Below are 21781 nucleotides of genomic sequence, written 5' to 3' on the forward strand. Positions count from 1 at the left end.
TTCACCTCTAGGTCACATCCTACCTGTGGGGCATAGCCACTAATCACATTATACATAACACCCTCAATTTCAAGTTACAGCCTCATCACTCGATCTGATACTCTTTTCACCTCCAAGACATTCTTAGCCAACTCTCCTTTTAAAATAACCCCGACTTCATTTCTCTTCCCATCTACATCATGGTAAAATAATTTAAACCCTGCCCCTAAACTTCTAGCCTTACTGCCTTTCCACCTGGTCTCCTGGGCACACAATATATCAACCTTTCTCCTAATCATCATGTCAACCAACTCCCGAGATTTTCCTGTCATAGTCCCAACATTCAAAGTCCCCACATTCAGTTCTAGGCTCTGTGCTTTCCTCTTCTCTTTCTGCCGAAGAACCTGTTTTCCACCTCTTCTTCGACTTCGACCCACAGTAGCTGAATTTCCACCGGCGCCCTGCAGGCTGACGGCGCCGGTGGCGCCTTGACAAATAACACAAAGGTTAAAAATAACAACTGCCAGTTAGTAGAAAAAACATACAGCACATGCAACACACTCACTCAAGTCATTACACACATAACTCATAACATATGCAATTTCATCAATTTTATTTATACTAGATTCATTAAATGTATCTAAAATATGTTATTGGTGTAGGGTGGTTTTCAAAGTTAAATTGTTAATATTCTAATAAAGTTCATTTTTTTAAAATAAATAAATAATTCATCTGACTTGCGATGAAGAGTAATGTTTGTTATCACCGAAAAAAGACAGGAGGCAGGAAAACAGCAATAGATTGCGATTAAATCATGACTTATTGAATTAAAACACTATGCTTGCATTAGTGGCCATATATGGAATAGCCAACAATTACGTTATAAAAGCGAGGACTTGTAACAACTTCAAACATCAACAACGGCTAGTATGAAAGTATAAAGATCCAATACAGTTAACTACCTTCAACTTTTATGATTATCAAGAAATATCAAACAAAAGATTGTCCCTGACCTGTTGCAGGATTGAGTTGTGGCTCAGTAGATGAGCAGCTAATGGAAGTGTTCATTATGGCAATAAACATGTTACAGTGGAACCTCTAAAGTCCCTCCAATTTGAACCAATTTTTCCGAGGGTCAAACTGCCACTGTGAAAATACCATTATTCACTGCATCAACATTTTTTAAAGGAACTGTTTACAATCTTAACTGTCAAGTGTAAAAATAAGTTGTCAACCGTAAAACAACAGCCCTGTCTTTGATACCAAGTAATGACACTTAAGTCTTTTTGCCAAATAACCCCAAAATGAAAAAGAAAAATACTGTACGCAGTTAATGCTTTAATACATGCTGAACTGAGGTCCTGTGATAACATCTTGCATTCAAAGTTTGACATTTTGTACAACTTCTGGAGGCCTTTTTGCCAGAAAAGACCATTGTGTGTTCCACGTTAGAGGTTCCACTGTAGTCAAATATGAACAAAAATGCCACTTAACAAATTTGTATGACTTACCTGTGTGTATGTTATTATTAGGAGGAGGAACCATGCACACATACACTCAGTCTTAGAACTAAAGGACTCACTTTAGTACTGTACTTGCATTGAATCTTAGAGTGTGTAACTTCCTTCATGTTCTCGTATTTACAGCAAAGTCTACAAAATTCCATTTTCTACTGGACCTGGAAAATGTTAATTTTGCTCGTGTTTTTCAGCGTTTGTCGCCGGTTGCAAAACCAAACCCGCACCACCTCCCGGTCATAGTTCAGCTCCTTTGCAATTTCTGTGATCTCCTGGCCTGTCGGCAGGGAGTTCTTCTCAAAGTAGGAGTTGAGGACCTCGATTGCTTGAGGCGTGAAACTGGTGCGCCGCTTGCGTTTTTTTGACGGCTCGCCGCCGACAAACTCCATCAGGTTCTGTTGGCCCTTCTGGTTCCAGTGCTCGGCTTCGGCAAGCCACTTCTCCAGCACCGGCTTCAACTTCTGGGCACTCTTCGGGGTAATATCCAGCTTTTCAAACCTGCAGCAGAAAAACTTTTCATTCAATCATATTGATTAAATTACACATTTACATTGCGTAAGAATAAAAACACGAATTAAACAGGAAAGAACAAGGCTTTCTGTATTTCTGGTTTGAACTGACCTGTGATGAAATTCATTAAAAATATTGTAATTACATCCAAACGTACAACACTGACTGGTATAAAGTGAAAGGAGTCAGGTTTGCATCTACCCCGACGAGACCCGATGGATTTTGAAATATAGCATGAATAGTCCATATACACTAGATTTATTTTAGGGAAATTAAAGGAACACAACTACAAAGGGACTCAAACCTTCAATTTTCTGATCCGAAGTCAGACGCCTTATCCATTAGGCCACATAGTCCTTGATATGGCTGTCACAGTGTTTGTTGGTAACGTTAACATATCCTACAATTGGCACCTATGACCAGACACCATGACCTGCACAATTGCACTGCTCAAGTATGTTTACATCATAAATACAAGATATCTGTGATCATTAATAACTGGATGAACAATCACGACACATTTATGCTCCGTAGAAATCAAAACATGAACTCAGCAGGGCAGAACAAAGCTTGCTGTTGTTTCAATTACATCCAAACGTACAACCTAGACTGTTGTAAAGGATTAGCAGGTTGGTGAAAATCTTTGGTTCCTTGGGAGCATTTCATTGGAAATTTTCCCTCTCACTGGAAATGTGTTAAATGCCCTATCCCTGTTTGCAGAAAAAAAAGATGACAAAAACAGGTATAATTCACCTGCAAATGGCAGACTGGCTGTAGGCTGGGCCCTCTGTGGCAGTCAGAGCCTGTCCCACTTGAGTCTGCGTCAGTCCCAACGAAAGCCGCCGGATTTTGAAATTCTTGGCAAACTCTCGTATTTCTTCCAGATTGATGCCCTCCTCACTGCTGGCGGCCTGATGGGGCTCTGCCGGGAGGAGATTCATAAAGTACATAAAACTGGAGGGTACATAAAACTGTTTGCGTAAGAGAAGCGGATGTACATACTACTGACAAGCTGGCCCACTTTTGCCATATCGCCACAGGTGATAGGGAGCGATGAGGATGGCGAGGTGGTGCTCTTGAGGACTGACGGCTGTGGGGCGATGACAACTGGCAACTGGGTGGCAGCTGTTGCCGGCGCCTGTGCATGATCGTGTACAAACTAAACAAATCAGTACCATTTTCAAACCAAAAGATGCAAAGTAAATATGACACAGCAGCACGTGTACCTGGGGGCTTGGTTTGCAAGGTGTGGGTGAGACAGCAGCTTTGGGCAGAACAGCAGCAGATGCTGCGACCGAGGCAGCTCCATTCCCGACCGTGGCAAAGATTTGGCCCTGTGTGTTAAGGAGCAACTGTGGGGTGACTGTCTGAACCTGCAGTCCCTGGAGGGGGAGGGTTGGAGTGGCAGCCCCCCCAGCCAAAGAAGCTGGGTTTACCAACAAAGGAAGAGTACCTATCACCTGGGAACAGTGTAAGAAAAGTGTCTAATAGGCAGAACATAAGCAAACTGTACAACTCTCTGTCCCCTGTCACATAGTACGAATTGTCGATGTTGATAAGTCAGGTCATTTGCCTTTGAGGTGTTAAAAAAAGCTTCAATTAATAGTTGCATTCTTTGTCCCCAGTACATAATGTTGCATCATGCAAAGAAATCAATGTCAATAGCACATCATACATTTCAAATAAACTCACTGCTCATTGCTCTGATTAGATTGCTCCGTTAAAACTAAACCTTTTTTTATTTATAAATTAGCAACAATAACATCTTTAAAATAACATTACCTGCATGCACCCTGCAGGCCACCAGTTGCGCATGCCTTATCTAATACCATGCATTGGTATTTTCTTTAATTAGCACGGCACTTGAAACCATTTTATCTCATATTTGAGGACCATACATCATATGTAATCTTTCACTTTAAGGGAACATGTGAAAATTGACTTTTAAACTTCTTGTATTAAGTTAGTTGGGTCTCTGGAGTGACTGCCCACCCATCAAGTGTGAAATGAAACAACCAAGTCAATCTTGTCTGCCAATTTCTAGAAATTTGTCTGAGCGAGCCATTCTGAACTTCTACAATAATTCACATAATAACTGCCACCTTCATCAACATTCTCAGCTCATGATTAGACAGCTCTTAGATCTGCTATTGTCAAGAGATAGCCAGAGTACAGCGATGGACTACACAGAAACACTATCAGTCAAAGCCAAAAGGTGAAGGCGAGACATGCTCTGACACCGCGAGAGAGAGCGAGATTTCCCTGACGAAAACTTGGCGACAATGCTGCGAGATCAGATTAGCAACCCTGAGACTTAATTTCCTTCTCATCCACTTTTTTTCCTCTTTTTGTGGGGCTGATTATTATTGATAATCCATCCATCCATCCATCCATCCATCCATTTTCTGAGCCGCTTCTCTTCACTAGGGTCGCGGGCGTGCTGGAGCCTATCCCAGCTATCATCGGGCAGGAGGCGGGGTACACCCTGAACTGGTTGCCAGCCAATCCCAGGGCACATACAAACAAACAACCATTCGCACTCACAGTCACAGCTACGGGCAATTTAGAGTCAACAATTAATGCATGTTTTTGGGATGTGGGAGGAAACCGGAGTGCCCGGAGAAAACCCACACAGGAACGGGGAGAACATGCAAACTCCACACAGGTGGGGCCGGGTATTGAACCCCGGTCCTCAGAACTGTGAGGCAGACGCTCTAACCAGTCGGCCACCGTGCCGCCTCATTAAGCCATGAAAGCGATACAAACGGAGGTAGAAGTTCTCAAGAAAGAAAACAAAAACAAAAAAACAAAACAAAACAAAAAATCAAAAAAGCAATGCTGGATTTAACAGTCAAGAACCACAGAGTAATATTCACACTTGCATCTGTGTGTGGATGGTGGATGTGTGGAATGGATCTAGCTGCCAGCGTTCAAGGAGTACAAAAAAGCTTATGACATCAGCGACGGTGATCCCCCCAGGAAAAACTCATCGGATCTATACGATTCAAATGGCCTATTTTGAATTCAAAACAGCAGATTTTGCTGAAAGGCGACTGATTTGCATGTATGCCTTTTGATCTGCGGTGTGGGCCTCTGAGGATGCTGGGCCTGTTTCCCCCACCTCCTCTCGGGTCTAGTTGTATCCGTGTTGCCCTCCTGGGGGGGTGCCGATCCTGGGGCTGCTCTCGGTCCCTGGGTGGCCTGCTGGACCCTCTCTGGGAGCCTCGTCCTGAGTGGGTCTTGCCGGGCCCACAGGAGTCTAGCCTCTTACATCACACACTCTGCACACTTTTCTTACTCACACTGTACATATTTTGCACATTGGGCATATTCACATCTCATTCAGGGTCCCCTGGGGGCTGGCGCAAGGCATGAAGGGGTGGACACCGGGCCGTGTCCTGGCACATCTGTGCTGGTCTCCGGTCACGTCGCCCCCCTTCTCTGCCCTGTCTTCCAGTTTTAATGCATCATACACCCTTTAGTGGGGGGAGGGCAGTGTTGGGCTGAGGACGACACTCGGGCAGGTGTTCCGACACTCTGGCCTGCTCTCTGGCCCACCATGCCTTTCCCTCGCAGATTTTTAATGCACCACATACATTCGCACATCCTTTGGGGAGCCAGTTGGCTTGGGTGGGGGTGACGGTTGCGGGTCATCATTCCCCCTTGACCGTCTCGCCTCACCCCCGTCTCCCTAATTTTAATGCATGACACCCCACCACACACGATCACGGTACAGGGATAATGGTTGCCAGTCGGGGACCTGGTAACCATAGTAATAGGGTGCGTGGTGGGTTTTCACATTTCTCTTGGCTTGACTCCTGGGGCCTGCCCCCCTTCTTCGGTTGCCGGGCCGCGGAGAGATCGGGGTCCCCCTCTCCCCACCTTGGGTCCCTGTCTTCCTCTCCCCTCACACCTGGCGCCCACGCCCGTCATTGCTCACGATGGGCACGATTGGTTGTGGGGGTCGGTGGTCCAGTACCGTGCCCCTCCCTTTGGAACCTTTTGGGGCGCTTCAGTTAGTCTAGAGGATCGCCCTGGGTCCTGGGTGGCGTCTCCCTGGCTGGGTCGCCTGCGGGATGGGCTCGCTGGCTTGGCAATCCCTTGTAGGTGGATTCCTGAATGTGCCAACACAGCAACTCCATACACCAGTTGACTAACATGCATTGTGATATGTTGTTCATTCACTAATAAGTCCCATAGACACGCAATAGGCTTGAATTGCTTGTGCTGGGACCACTAATAACAACACAGGTTATATTAAGATATCAACGCACAGGTTACTGGTGTTTAGACACGATACAAATTATCCCACCGCACCACTCATCGGTAGCACTGCCTTGCTCATTTCCCACATCCTGTCCTGTCCTCCCCTTTTCTGTTCTCGCTCATGTTTTTTTATTGGTTAGTTGTTGCATGTCCACACCGGGTGTCTTCACCCCCAAATATCTAGACTGTTTAATTATTGTTCTGCTGTGGTTCGCACCCCTATTCCCCTTGTCCGTTCTGTCCCTCTGTCTGCGCCCTAAAACCCTTTTCTGTCCGGCTGCATTTTCAATAAGCATCAGAATAATCAAAAAATAAGCAGAGGGCGTATTTCAAACTCCCCTGTTGCACAACAAAACTGCTCCGGCACAAGAGGCATATAGATCGCCCATTCCGCATGGCCATGCAGCTGAACAGGACAGGTTTAAAAAAATAAATAAATAAATAAAATAAAGCTAAAAGGTAACCGGAGTTGCAAAGTTAGCCCACATTAGCATTAGCTAACAGTGTTACCAGTATTAGCACATACTGTACTTGTTTTGCTAAGTTGTCACAATTGGGGTTGGGTATATTTGTATTTGGAATGTCATGCACCAAATCACTACATTAAATGTTTAATCTAATTTGGTAGCTTGGTGAATAAATGCTATATCCACGGGGGAAAACACAATGGAATCTGAACCACCCCCCGCCAAAACAGAGAATTTAATGCCAAGTGTGAGAAGTGGATATCAAGTGTGCTGTGATTCTTTCTATTTTGTGTGTTTTTTCTTTTTTCTTTTCCTTTTCCTTTTTTAACAGAGTGTCAGAGGTCTATTATTAAAACACCTGGGAACGTTTTTAAAAGGTGGTGAAAAAAATGCATATGTCTCCTTTTCAAAAATCGGTTGTATTCCCTTCGGCTTTAAGATCATTCCTCAGACCAACCTGTCCCTGTGTGGTTGTAAGGATCTGGCTGGTGATGGCGGCCATGTTGGACATGGCGTTGGTGATGATGGGACTGGACGTGAGGGAACTGAGAAACTGGGTCTGCGCTCCCAGTGATGCAGCATTGATCTGAGGAGGAAAAAAAGATGTTTTTAATGAAAAGCTGGAAAGTAAAGGGATGCGTAAAAGTTGGAGGTAAATCTCAGTCTCGACTTCCTTACAAGTGCGGGATTGATGGAGAGTCCTGCTGTCTGCAGCGCAGCCACTGATATGTTGGACTGAGCGGCCACAGTTGCTGCTGGAGTGGCTTGAGCCACTGCCTCTTGCGCAGCAGAGATGACAGCGGCTGGGGTCGACTGAGACATCAAGCCGCTGCAAGGCTGTTGCAATGGTGTGTGCACCGGCTGTATGGAACCTGCTGGAGGCTGGAACACAGCCTGTGTGCTGGTTTGTAGCTGAGGCTGAATTGAATTCAGAACCATTGCACCTGAGGGGACAAATGACCAAGAGCACAATTTTTGAATGTGATTCTGTGAGACAAAGCTGAATTTAAGTATTTGAACATAAGATTACTGTACAGTTTTATGACGGTACGATGTGCATTTCGATGTTCTGAACTAATTTGCGCAGCGCATTGGCTGTCACATGGCTCAAGAAGGCCAATCAGTTACTGCCATGGTCATTGTTTCTTATTTGATCGTTCTATATTTATGGCCTGTAAGTGTTCTGTCTCTCTCTCGCTCAGTAAATTCATCAACTTGCTTTTACCAACAAGTAATTATATGCCACCAAAATGAAAAGAAAGGAAAAAGCAAAGACAATCAAGACAAAACCAAATCAACCTTACTTTTAATCAAGCATTGACAACCTTGGATAATGAGCATAATGTTTTGAGCAGATGATTGACAAAAATACATTTCCACTGAACAGAGTCTGATAGATGCATGTGGGTCAAATGCTGATTTCAATGTTAAATATTGCATTTGCTTTGATGACATTGCGAGATTCATGGAATCGTTGTTTTACCTTGTTATCTATTGCATGTGCTTAAGTTTTCCAATATTGATTTGAAATTTGTTCTTGTGAAATACTTGCTCATGAATAAAAACACAGAAACGTAACACATGTTTCATAACCTCCCGAAAAAAAATGGCAATTTGGTCTCAGAACATGTCCATGTTTACGAATTAAAACATGTATCCCTATTCATTCCAATGGAAAATGTTCACTGAATATTTCCCGAATTCCTCAGTTGAACTTCACAGCTCATGATATCAAAGTCATAGTTTAATGGATAATAGTAATAATAATAGTAGAAAGAAGAAGAAGAAAAAGAAGAAAAAGAACACAAAATAAATACAATAATAATAACAATAATAATAATGGCCGTTCAGAGGTCGTGGGTTCGTTTCCGGGCTTCAGTGTGGAGTTCCCGTGTTCTCCTGTGCTTGCTTGGGTTTTCTGTGTGCATTTCGGTTCTCTCTTACAAAAGCATGCAAGTTAGGTGAACTGAAGACTAATTTGTTCTTACGTGTGAAATTGTGACTTTAAGTGTGAATGGTTGTTTGTCTAATGCGATTGGATGGCAACCAGCGGTGTACCCCGCCTCTTGCCAGAAGTCAGCTAGGATGAGCTCCAGCACAACCGCGACCTGAATGAAAATAAGCAGTTTAGAAAATGGATGAATGGACAATAATAATAACGATAATAAAAATCAGATTTTGACCCACATGCAGTGTTGCCAGTTACCTTGAAAAAGTAACTTAGTTACTTTACTGATTACTTGAGCTTAAAAGTAACTTAGTTACTTTTCTGATGACTTGATTTCAAGAGTAACTAAGTTAGAAAAAAGTAACTTCTTAATTACTTTCAGCAGCTGCCAAGTGGCAGTGTTATCACTTATCCACAGTACCAAAAAAAAGCATTCGCATAACCGTGCCCATTACTTGGTAATGTACGCCACACAAGTTAGGTAATAATGTCATCTTGATCTTGTTCTTTCGGTCAAGACCCACAGCTCGTGACCATAGGTGAGGGTAGGAACGTAGATCGACCGGTAAATTGAGAGCTTCACCTTTCGCCTTAGCTCCTTCTTTACCACAACGGACCGATACAAAGTCTGCATCATTGCAGACGCTGCACTGATCCGCCTGTCGATCTCCTGTTAGGAGAGCCCGCCTCAGAGATCCCAGACTCTGCTTCCTCATGGTAAGGCGTGTCGGTGGAATTGAGGAGGTCTTCGAAGTATTCGCCCCACTGACTCACAACGTCCCAAGTCGAGGTCAGCAGCCCCCCATCCCCACTATACACAGTGTTGATGGTGCACTGCTGCTCCTCCACATCGAGATGAGCCAGATGAGGTGGCTGGGGCATCTGATTCGGATGCCTCCCGGACGCCTCCCTGGTGAGGTGTTGTGGGCACGTCCCACCGGGAGGAGACCCCGGGGACGACCCAGGACACGCTGGAATGACTACGTCTTTCGGCTTGCCTGGTAACGCCTCGGGATCCCCCGGAACAGCTGGATGAAGTGGCTGGGGAGAGGGAAGTCTGGCCGTCCGTGCTGAAGCTACTGCCCCCGCGACCCGACCTCGGATAAGCGGTAGAAAATGGATGGATGGATGGACACTTCGGTATGAATAATTCCCCCACAATACATTGCCCATTTAACATGCCAGTAAAACTGTATTCCTAATGTGTAAATAAAAATGTAACAAAAACAATCAAATACACTTTCACTAAAGAAAATAACAAAAATAGTGTGGCGACAGTGAAATTGTGCATTTCTTTGCACTTTTATGGTACTGCACTATCACTGTGCATTAAATAAATAAACAACAATTTCCCAATCGCTTTCTTCTATTTGTTGGAAAAAAGGGTGGTCTCCGTTAAATGCTTCTGCACAGCTGGACTGCTCTTTGTTCAAATCACCAGCTACAAATTACTGTTTGGTGAGAGACATTAATGATGCAAAAGTAACTATTGTTGGATTGAAGCAGTAACTGTAGTCTAATCACCTTCCCAGGAAAAATAACGCATGACTTCACTCGTTACTCAAAATGGCATATTTTTTTAGTTTTGGCATCACTGCCCGCATGCACCAATCAAGACTCTGTTTAGCACTGTTATCATTGCCGAGCATCATCATCACCATCTTTACCTTGAAGGCCAGCGAAGGGCATCTTAAGGAGGTTTGTGGGCTGCGAGGCGGAGGCGGAGAGTCCAGACAGAGTAGCTACATTGGTAGTAGGCAGGGTGAGAACAGCCAGACCCCCCTGGCCACCAATGGGCCCCGCCATACTGATGGGGATGAGCAAGGGCTGGGCTACAGAGCCTGTCTGGGCCAACATGCCCGTCATCAGAGTGGCCAGACTTTCTTGGGACAGAACCTGTGTAGTAAAACAGCCCATTAACTCAAACAATGTCAGTACACTCCTTAAGCAAATCTTGATGATCATGTAGAATTTGATGGATTTTATAATCACATCAATTTGTGGATACTGTATCTGGGCTCAAAGTTTACCAATTCCCGATTGCCCAGTGCAAGTCAAAAACAGTCATGGGCAAGCTAACAAAACATACAGCATTCCCGATTGGGCAACTGTATGAAAAAAAATTATTGTCGTATGTAGGGATGTCACAACATTCATGATATCACAAAATTAAAAGTGCCTCAATAACGTTGTGGCATAAAATAATGAACTGTTGTGCTTAAAATGTAGTTTTATGCCCTCCATACAAAGCAAAGCCGCTTAGCCAAGCTGCTAGAGCACTTCACTGCCTCATTTGAGTGTAAACGCACCCAATTGGACGCAGAACCCGTGTGACCATGTGTGTAAGTCTAAAGAACTGACTGACTTACATACTTCCCTTGTAATGTCTACATTTCAAATTAATAACATATCACAGAGGCTGCTCAGAAAAATAAATATTTTTACAATATCACTAAGTGGAGGAAAAGACACTATGTAGGAGTCCCATGATTATTTTATTTATAGTTTTCGGACTCTGTTTTTGGACTCAAGCAAATAAATCACTGTTAGTAGGCAGTAATTTTGGATGTTAGTTAGAAAAGCACCAATTTGTAATGTTATAACTTTAAAAAAAAAGACAAATTCTGTTAAATTAGTGAACAGACAATTTCTCAATGGACAGTTTTGTTATTGTGAGCATGGCATGAATATTGCTGCGTATGTAATAGCGTTTTGGAGGTACTGTATACAAATGTAAACATTGGCTGAATGGGGATAGAAGTACACGGTAATATATGATGTGAAAATGTCTTTTTCACAGAAAAATGCAGGGAAACGCACAGTAACTACTAATACCTATTGAGAAAGTGTGTGTGTGTGTGTGTGTGTGTGTGTGTGTGTGTGCGTGTGTGTGCGCATGTGTGTGTGTGTGTGTCCGTCCGTCCGTCCTGCGACTGGCTTGTGACAGGTTCAGGGTGTATCCCGCCTATCGCCCAGTCAGCTAGGATAGGATTACCAGTGACCGATGGAAAATGGATGAATGGAGAATGTTACATTACAAGGTTACGTTACATTGATTAGATTTATGGAATGAAAAGGTCTTGTTAATCGTGTGCAATTTGATTATTTCATGGTTGTATCAACAAGGTTATTTTATATAAAATTACATGTTCTTGATTAAAACTAGAGTATGGAACTATTTTTTATCAAAATAATAAAAAAAGAAAAAGTCCTTTTCACCGAAACCACTCGCCTATCAGCTCTTCTAACATCTCGCTCATTAGTTTTTGTCTTTTTCAGTATTAGATTTTTATATTTATTGAATACCCGATTAATTTCCCGCGCTGACCCACATGTTGGCGCACCAAAAATAAATAGTGTAAATGACAGCATGGAAATGACGCATTTTACCTAGCAATGGGCAGAACGCACCCCCTTGTTTTTTTGTTTGTTTTTTAAACACTCAATTAACATTTTTGTATTTCTGGAGCAGAAAATAGTCATTCAATAATTGGTGTGTAAACAAAAACAATTATGATAATATTTGCCGTGAACGAACAAAACCTATTTTCGAGGACCCCTTAGCTGCCCAAGAAGGAGACGAACGTCTAATACACGTAGTTATGCAACGTCCGAACAATGCATGCACAAAACGCAGCAATAATAGTGAATTTACAACAACTGCCTCTTCCAAAGAATCCGTCTTTTTTCCCCATTCGCTGTCCTTCAAAACAAAATAAAATGTTGTAGACTCATCACATACAAGGGGCCCCTACGTCCTATCGAAGCGATGGGTTCTGTTGAATACTGAATTCCAGCCGAAAGGGCGACATAATTTATGGATTATAGCTTTAACTCTTATAGTACTTTGTAGATAGTGTGAAAGTTGACTAAATTAATGTTTGCATAAATTAGGTTATGTGAAATCAATGATGTTGGTAATCAAATCATTGTTAGTATTTTGTTGAAATTGTGAAATGTGAAATTTGATTAATGTAATGTTAGTATTATCAAGGAGAAACCACAGCAGCAACTTAAAAAACCTCCACTGTGACACAGTAAAACTGTTCCGGCATAAAAGGGATACACATCCTCCTTTCTGCCTGACCTAACAGCCGAACTGGACAAAAAAAAACAAAAAAAAAAGCATCATTAAAGTAATGTTATTGATTGCATGATATCGATCGATTGATTGTTAATAATTTGGAGTTTGATCAATCTAATGTTTTCATCAAATACCAAGTGATCTTGACATGGAAAATCAAATGCAACAGTTGATTTTGAGAATGGTGATGTTTGATAGTGAATGCATAAAGCCATACCTGCGGACAACCTTGTACTGTGATGGGCACAGTGGCCGCAGGAGGCTGCGGCAAGGATACACTGATGGGCACAGTCGGAGTGAGGGTTTGGACGGTGGGGGCTGGCACCTCTCCGGATGTCGCTTGCTGTTTGCCAGCGACTGCAGGACCACAAAGGGTGAGGTGGCGGAACTGGCGCATTTTATTCAAGTGCAAATTGAAAATCAAAAGTGTAGCTTAGCTTGCATCTTACAGACTCCCCCAGCATGGTTGTCCCGTGGGCGACTACTCTCAGGTTGAGCCCCTCCCTCCTCTGTTTTTCCCTCACTCTTCTTCCCTTCAGGTATCGATGAAGACAGAGTTGCATCAACCTCAACCTCTAGCACTCGTATCGTCTCATGGCGAGACATCACGATGACCTGGAGATGACGGTACGGTATAATATGAAAAAGAGGATTGATTCACATTTTATTCTGTTCTATGGATCATTTGTAATTCTGTGATAGACAAACTACAAAACTTAACCACAGTTTCCCACCACATGGCCATTATGTTGCATTCAAGAGAAGCTGGAACGTAGGAAATATCACAATTGAAGCTTGCAAGTCCTAACCACCTGAAAGGATTCCAGTTGAAGATAAATGGATAATGACGGCAGCAAAATGTGGAACTTTCAAGACCAATGTCTCAGCTGCCCTACAACATGGCGTTTTAACAAACTTGGAGAGGAAATACACCTCCAAAGTCTGAAGTTCAAACCACCTCTCAAGAAGTGTCTTTGGCTTTTTTGGGGATACAGGGTGCCAGTAGTGTCAGAGAGGACACATGATGATGACCATGAAGTTGAAAACTGCTTAGTCAATAAAGTTATTGTTATATCCATATTTGAATTCTGAACAACCGATTCATGAATTGATTACTATGTCCTTCCTTGGTTTGCACACTGGTAAAACTCATCAGGAGAAACTGGTATATTTATTGGATTTGTTTGTTTACATGTTAGGCAGCACGGTGGACGACTGGTTAGAGCGTCAGCCTCACAGTTCTGAGGACCCGGGTTCAATCCCCGGCCCCGCCTGTGTGGAGTTTGCATGTTCTCCCCGTGCCTGCGTGGGTTTTCTCCGGACACTCCGGTTTCCTCCCACATTCCAAAAACATGCGTTAATTGGAGACTCTAAATTGCCCGTAGGTGTGACTGTGAGTGCGAATGGTTGTTTGTTTGTATGTGCCCTGCTATTGGCTGGCAACCAGTTCAGGGTGTACCCCGCCTCCTGCCCGATGATAGCTGGGATAGGCTCCAGCACGCCCGCGACCCTAGTGAGGAGAAGCGGCTCAGAAAATGGATGGATGGATGTTTACATGTTGCTGTAACTCACTTTCGAACAACAGTATTCAACCTGGCTTTGTGCAACTTAATTTAATACAATATGTATCTGAAAGATTCCAGGCAGACTAACCCACTAATTTGATTTGATTAACATGCACATGCTGTATGAAAGTTTGAGAAGTGATGTGACTAGAGGACGAGGTGCAGCGAGAGAGAGAGAGAGAGAGAGAGAAAGAGAGAAGGATGCATACCTGGTTGCCTCTGGCAGGAAATTTCAAAGGGCAGGTTTTAAATGGCTGAAAAAAGACTTCTGCGCTCAGACAGTGAACAGCTAAAGGAGGACAAAGAAGCCTAGCATGTTAAAAGACAAATGAGGAGAGCATGAGTAACGCAACATAAGCAATGGTAAGCATCAGCCTACAAGCAGCGCAAGCAATGCTTTCTTTCAAACATCCCTTGGCACACTAGTAAAGAGCAATGCTTACCATCCACACACAGCAACCGTTTTTAGACCATGCAATATGAAAGTGCTGCAGGGTGGAATTCATCAAACATAAAGCACACAAAGTAGGACAAGTCGACCAATGTGTTATTTTTTCAAAGTTTGGCAAAAGATCCATAGGTATCACTTAATTTTAAAGCGGGGGTGTCCAAACCTTTTCTTCTAAGGATGCCATGGCCAGTTTCAGATTCTTCATGTTTAATTTAAAAGTCACATGCCATTTTTTCCCCATAATCTTTGATGTCCTTTCATCGGGTTTGCAAAATAATTTGGGTTGGAAATGCCCAGAATGACGTTTTCAAGCTATTCGAGTTGGTGTTTTAAGCCTGGAATTTGAAACACCCGGATTTGTCATTAATATGCGACATCTAAGCCTTGCTCTGTTTGGATTGCTTATCTTCCCCAATTTGAATACATAAAACAGCTTGGCTCTCAATGGTCCATATCACGGTATCCACTAACGTCTAGAAGCTTGAAGCAGCCAGGCATTCATAACAATGTTGTGTCCTTCTATGTCTTCTATGTCACTGTCATTGTGAAGCACAATACACAACGCGTTGGATTGTTGGCCAACAAATGCCTCTTTTTGATTGTACCGGTTTTACCTCCAACCACCATCGCTCCACGCAGTGTGGTCGCTTCTCCATTACACTTTTTCCGGGCCGAGCGGTGACAATGGCACCGTTTTTCCGACCTGGTTCTAAAACGCAGGCCGAGGAGGGCTGTGACATCACTGGCAACTGATTGGTCGAGAGTTGTAGGCATTTCTTTAAACGTAGTGACTTGTCAGTTTCACAATCATGGCATCTAAAGGCTGCCGCACATCGTACGACCCCGTTGAACCTGACTGAACAGTCATGCAGTGTGTGTGATTTGGTGGCTGGCCGATCAATCTGCAACTGGTTTTGCCACGATTCAAAATTTTAATTAACGTTGCCGCAGATAAGCTTTCGCTCACGGGGAAAACACATTCCCGTATTTAGCGAGCCACACCGCCTCAGGCCATATTTACACTAAATAGTATATAAAGCATCAAATATTGTGTTTCACATCAATACGTTACTATATTCATATTCTATAATGGACCTGTGGATGAAAAAGCAAAGTTTGTGAGCAGAATGTATGGGAACGTACGTACACACCGCATACGTTCAAATCAATGGAGCCAGCGAGTCTCCTTTCAAAAATCCACCCTCTCTCTTTAGCAAACTGCTTTTTCCTTAACTATAATATTTTTATGGTTTAAGGAATGTGATAAGTACAACCCCAATTCCAATGAAGTTGGGACGTTGTGTTAAACATAAATAAAAACACTTCAGAAAACCAATGTCAGTAAATACAGTTCGGCGCTACATCCGTAAGTGCAACTTAAAACTCTACAATGCAAAGCAAAAGTCATTTATCAACAACAGCCAGAAACGCCGCCGGCTTCTCTGGGCTCGAGCTCATATAAGATGGACTGACGCAAAGTGGAAGAGTGTTCTGTGGTCCGACGAGTCCACATTTCAAATTGTTTTTAGAAATTGTGGACGTCGTATTCTCCGGGCCAAAGAGGAAAAGAACCGTGGCACCCACCTGTTCCCAATTAGCCTGTTCACCTGTGGGATGTTCCAAACAGGTGTTTGATGAGCATTCTCAACTTTCTCAGTCTTTTTTGCCACCTGTCCCAGCTTTTTTGGAACATGTTGCAGCCATAAAATGCTAAGTTAATGATTATTTGCTAAAACCAATAAGGTTTATCGGTTTGAACATTAAATACCTTGTCTTTGTAGTGTATTCAATTAAATATAGGTTGAACATGATTTGGAAATCATTGTATTCTGTTTTTATGTTTAACTTCATTGGAATTGGGGTTGTACAAGATACTGAATACACTGCATCAAATGCCTATACAGGTTGGCTGGGCATCCACTTATGAATCGCTCATATGCGGGGGTGCGTCGGCATCAATACACGATGGTTCGGTCCAGTCGGCTTCGTCCACGTCGCGCAGTGTGCAGCAGGCTTAAAGCAGCTTTTGTTATGTGGTCGACTGAGGAGGCGCGGGCATTTTTATCCATATTGGCCAAAGATGAAATACAGCGAGAGACAGGAAGGCGCGACAAGGAACGAGCGCATCACCTTCTTCTTGATCCCACTCCAATCTCTCCCACTTTTGATTGGTGCCTGTTGTAATGGAAATGCAATGTAGCCCAGGCCAGGCCCAGCGAGGCTGGGGCAGAGCTGGGCCAAGCCGTTTTTGAAATTGTAATGGAAAAGCTGCATAATAGGCAACGTGATCTGAAAGAGGACGTGGGTGAAAATGAAAAGATATTTGGATGTTATGCTTGTCACCCGCTCCCTTTCATTTGAATGGAACCTGCCACAACGATCATCGCTGGCAACGATGAAAGCAAGCTTTGCTATTTCACCCACCACAGTTACTGTACATTAAGTTTTAAATATAGTTAAGCATTGTTGTAAAACACAACATATGTATACTTATAGACTGTATTTGTATGGCTGAGACTCGCTCGCTTAAAACCTGGAAATGCTGAGTTGCTGTTCAGCTGAGATGAGCAGGTGGGTACGAGGGCTGCACGATACTGGAATTTTTTATTTATTTTTTTAAACCTGCGATACATATTGTCATGTGGAATAATACAGGATCAGTGTTTGGAAAGTTCATTTTCTACACGAACTAGTTCAAAGTTTGGTTCATAGTTCCAAAAATTAGTTCGTTCAATTCCATCCATCCATTTTCTGAGCCGCTTCTCCTCACTAGGGTCGCGGGCATGCTGGAGCCTATCCCAGCTGTCATCGGGCAGGAGGCGGGGTACACCCTGAACTGGTTGCCAGCCAATCGCAGGGCACATAGAAACAAACAACCATTCGCACTCATAGTCATTCCTAAGGGCAATTTAGAGTCTCCAATTAATGCATGTTTTTGGGATGTGGGAGGAAACCGGAGTGCCCGGAGAAAACCCACGCAGGCACGGGGAGAACATCGAAACTCCACACAGGCAGGGCCGGGGATTGAACCCAGGTCCTCAGAACTGTGAGGCTGACGCTCTAACCAGTCGGCCACCGTGCCGCTTTGTTCAATTCATAGTTCATAATTCAAAATGAATGGACTAAGTTCACCGTTCCAAAAACAAACTAGTTCATAGTTCTTTTTTTCCCAAATATGTTGTTGACGGGCTATTATCCTCAAAATACTGGCTTTTCATTTTCTCATTGTGGCCCCCCATTCAGTCCACACCAGTAGCCAGCTGCAGCTTTTACCCTACAATCTCAAAAACATGAGGAAAAACTTGTTTCTTGAATGGTGTTTTTTCAAAATGAGAAATGAAAACAAAAAACAGGACTTTTGTTCTTAATGTGCAAACACACAACATGGTATGGCAGGAACAATGTCGAAAGGGCATTGATAACTTTGCATTCCTTGCTGCTTTGGCTGACTGTATTAACAAAATCCTTTAGCTCCTCTTACATAACAAAACAAAATAAATTCCATATCATCACAGTGTGATCACATTCTGATACAAATAGTTTTCCTAGAAATCCATTTTTACAATTCTATACTGTAATACAAAAGAACAGAAGAAAATACAGAAGAAAATGTGACCACTGCGCACATGTACATCATGATGCCGATGCTCAAACAAAATATCGTGCAGCCCTAGTGGGTACCAACCACAAAGTGGACAGGTAGTTCGATTATTGATTGTCACGACCATGTCGGCGATTTCAAGTCCCCCTGTTTTGCAAGTCTTATGCCATTTATTACAATCTGCATTCAATTAACTACCTGCATAGATGTCAACCTTAAATTATATCACAGAATAATTGTGATTTATGTTATGTATAAAATAACTTTTTTTTTTTTGATGGCATGGGACCTTTAACTACGCTAAAACCTATGCATTAGTGTAAGTAAACATGCTAATATATTATTTTATATACATATATTAAATGTTATATTTGTAAATAAGTTTTTGTTTTTGTCTAATAATATATATTAGAAAAAACAATTACGACTAATTCAGGGTGGACACCACCTCTCGCCCCAAGTCAGCTGTGATAGGCTCCTTCGCACCCGTGACCCTTGTGAGAATAAGCGGTACAGTAGATGGATGGATGGAATTATCTTGTGGCGTGAGTTGCGTTAAGAACGATTTTTCCTCCCGTATCAGCTTGGAAAACAGTCGGGGCCAGCAATCATAGGGGTTAAACTTTTTCAGTCTTTACAATCACAAATCCTTATGCGCGAAGTCAACAAGTTTGGCCAAGCCACGGACTCCTTGACTGTGATGTGAAATGGAATAATAGCAAATTAGAAAGTGATATGAAGCTTGCGCTGTTGCTGAACACAAATAGAAGAGCAACTGCTTGTACTGAGTGTTTGCATAATGCATCTCACAAATCATTCGCCACAATAGAAATGAGGAGAGAAGTTTGCAGTGTCGTTACCAGATATGCTAACAGTAAATCTAGTTTCTTCTTCTTCTTCCATGTTTTGTTCTACTACAATTTCTTATTATTATTATTCGTATTTTTGAGAAGTCTGGATGCAATTCTGCACCATATTGTCTGTCACAAGTCAGTCTTGGTACTGACAATTTACGTGTCTTGAAGTGGAAGACTCATGACTGTCATTGTGTGTGTGGTCATCTCAAGTCCACCACACACTATAGGAGAAGTAAGAACACATGCAGATTTTAAAAAAAAAAAAGGCTTAAGATGTTCAAATTTGGTTTACGTTTATGACAAAGTAAGTGCACATGTAAAATGACCCTGGTGGCTTTTTAATGGACGTAGTTGTGAGCAGAGGTAGAAGGCATTCTTTGGAAAGTGAGTTACCTGCTCGTTGACAGCAAGCGGGGCATCTGTGTCAGGAAGGTCCTGGGACTTCATGGCTTGGCTGCACCACTTCTATCCTCCTGGGTTGCAAATAAACAGTCCGTTTTAATAAATTCATTTTCATGGAAACACATGGAACGTTTCGTATTCGTGGCTATTTATGGGGCAGACTATTTAGAGGGGCCTATAAACAGGGCCCACTGTGTTGCACTTGTCTGCAGAGGAGGTGGGGGCTGGAGGACTTCCACTGATGGCGGGCATGAGGCGAATGCAAAAATTGACAGCAAAAAAAAAAACAACAACAAATCGAGATGGTTCATTTCTCGCCACTGGAGTGCAGTTAAAGACATGCGGATGTGCCAAAACTTTAGCGGGTGTTAATGGTCTCGCCCCCATGCAACACCCCCCCATCCGGACCAATAAAAGTCTCGTCGGTCACTTTAGGACATCATCATAGACTACCATATTCGCCATTACGAATCGGAGTCTCCTTATCATAAATATATAAATTATGCTAATTGCGAGCATTGCATATTAACCCAAACTCATTTCCTGTAGCAGTTTGACTGCTGCCCGCGAATGAGGCGACAGGAGTCGTGTTTTTTTTTTTAACAAGTATTTTTTGTTTTCTATTTTTTTTTTTTTTTTTAACGGCCAACTTACCGCTCCTATAGGGTCCTTGTCACAGTTTGGTTCAGTCGCAGCTAATTAAAAATGCATGTCAGCTCCCAGACAGGCGCAGTGGCTGCACACACAAAAGCCATTTGCATTGATAAAAAGGAGAGCTGCAATGTTTTGGGGGATCTTGGCCTCTCGTCTCGCCTCGCCGCGATGCCAACACTTGGGCACATCCCCCCCACCCCCCAAAAAATGCCTCCAGGCGCCTCACAAGGTCCCATGTGAGGCACAAAGTCGGTGAGAATCGGCAGAAATGTGCCCTTTTTGCCACTACGTCATGAACATAATTTATGCAAGAAAAAAAGCTTGCATTGAAAATGTCTGCCGCGAGTTGAGAGGCGCCGTGGCGCTCTTAAAGGGCCAGTGCACAAAATACGCCACAGACAAGCATCATTGGACTACAAACTCAGCAACCGGGCTTATTCTTCATTTACTTTAGTTTCAAAGGAGTAGGAACACTTCTAGATATGTTGTTGTTGCTAAATTTATCTTGAGAGCAATACATTATTTCTGCATAGGTAATGCAATACATTTTGAGGTTTCTTACATCAATTTTAAATTCGACTGTATTAGACGTGGCAAATATTAAATACAGTATTGTACAGCACAGGCACAATGCAGTGGTTAGGGCGTCTGCCTCACCGTTCTGACTCTTGGCTCTGGCCTTTCTTTGCATGTTCTTCTTGTGCTTGCGTGAGTTTTCTTAAGGTATTCTGGCTACCTCGCACCTTCCAAAAACATGCATGTTAGGTTAATAGAATACTTTAAATCAGGGGTCACCAACATGCTGCCCACAGGCAGAATAAAGGACCACCTGAGGAGCCTGCAAGCCTGTTCTGTTATAAAAATAAAAATAAAAAAAAATAGCACACCAGTGATAGGACATTGTGATTTCCTAGAAATGTTTTAGAAGTGAGCATTTGAAAATCTAAACACTTGCAGAGATTTATAGAAATAAAATGTTGCATATTGATACAGCTATTATGTTTACTCCCTTGTTAAATCATCGCTGATAATTATTGTGTGAAATAATTAACATGAGAACAAATATGAATATCATTAATTATTAATAACATGTAATTAGAGGTAATTTGAGCAGATTGGAAAGTCAAACTGCTCTAAATTGCTCGAGGACTCTGCATCATTTGCACAATTGCCATTATATCAGCATCACCACACAAGTGGTACACTTCCATTGCTTAATGACTTTCCATACTTGTGTTTTTTATGTTGTAAATGTATATTTTGTCATAGCGCCTGTTTGTTGTCATACTAGATTGGTTCCAAGTACCAAGTACAAATTCCTTGTGTGTCTTGTAACATACTAGGCCAATATAGCTGATTCGGATTCTGATCTGTTACTTCAGAAGCGTATATCAGACATGTAGCCCTTTGCATTAATCAGCACCCAAAAAGTAGTTCCCAGTTCCAAAAAGTTGGTAATGGTGACTCTTGCTCTAAATTG

General features: G+C 42.7%; 1 protein-coding gene across 3 annotated transcripts; it reads right to left on the reverse strand.

The window, feature by feature from the left end:
* Positions 1 to 768: 768 nt before the first annotated feature.
* Positions 769 to 20654, reverse strand: pou6f1 (POU class 6 homeobox 1). 3 transcript variants are annotated; one of them, XM_061789822.1, is made up of 12 exons: positions 20302 to 20654; positions 19639 to 19718; positions 14546 to 14625; positions 13221 to 13386; positions 12989 to 13128; positions 10355 to 10583; positions 7418 to 7683; positions 7197 to 7325; positions 3233 to 3466; positions 3009 to 3144; positions 2760 to 2928; positions 769 to 1994 (listed from the first exon to the last, which is right to left on the reverse strand). In XM_061789822.1, the coding sequence occupies exons 4-12, from the start codon at positions 13375 to 13377 to the stop codon at positions 1649 to 1651; spliced, it is 1806 nt and encodes a 601-aa protein (XP_061645806.1). In that variant the 5' UTR covers positions 13378 to 13386; positions 14546 to 14625; positions 19639 to 19718; positions 20302 to 20654; the 3' UTR covers positions 769 to 1648. The 3 variants fall into 3 exon arrangements, with proteins under 3 accessions (XP_061645806.1, XP_061645788.1, XP_061645798.1); XM_061789804.1 differs by having other exon boundaries at positions 14546 to 14645; XM_061789814.1 differs by lacking the exon at positions 14546 to 14625.
* Positions 20655 to 21781: the final 1127 nt, after the last annotated feature.

This window comes from Phyllopteryx taeniolatus, chromosome 1 (genome assembly GCF_024500385.1).
Source record: "Phyllopteryx taeniolatus isolate TA_2022b chromosome 1, UOR_Ptae_1.2, whole genome shotgun sequence".
Classification (NCBI taxonomy): domain Eukaryota; kingdom Metazoa; phylum Chordata; class Actinopteri; order Syngnathiformes; family Syngnathidae; genus Phyllopteryx; species Phyllopteryx taeniolatus.

Coding starts and splice junctions, on each gene's coding strand:
- pou6f1 (XM_061789804.1), bottom strand. CDS start 19,664: ATGCCCCGCTTGCTGTCAACGAGCAG. Junction 14,646..19,638: donor CGCTTGCTGTCAACGAGCAG/GTAACTCACTTT, acceptor TTAACATGCTAG/GCTTCTTTGTCCTCCTTTAG. Junction 13,129..13,220: donor CAACCATGCTGGGGGAGTCT/GTAAGATGCAAG, acceptor GTGGTCCTGCAG/TCGCTGGCAAACAGCAAGCG.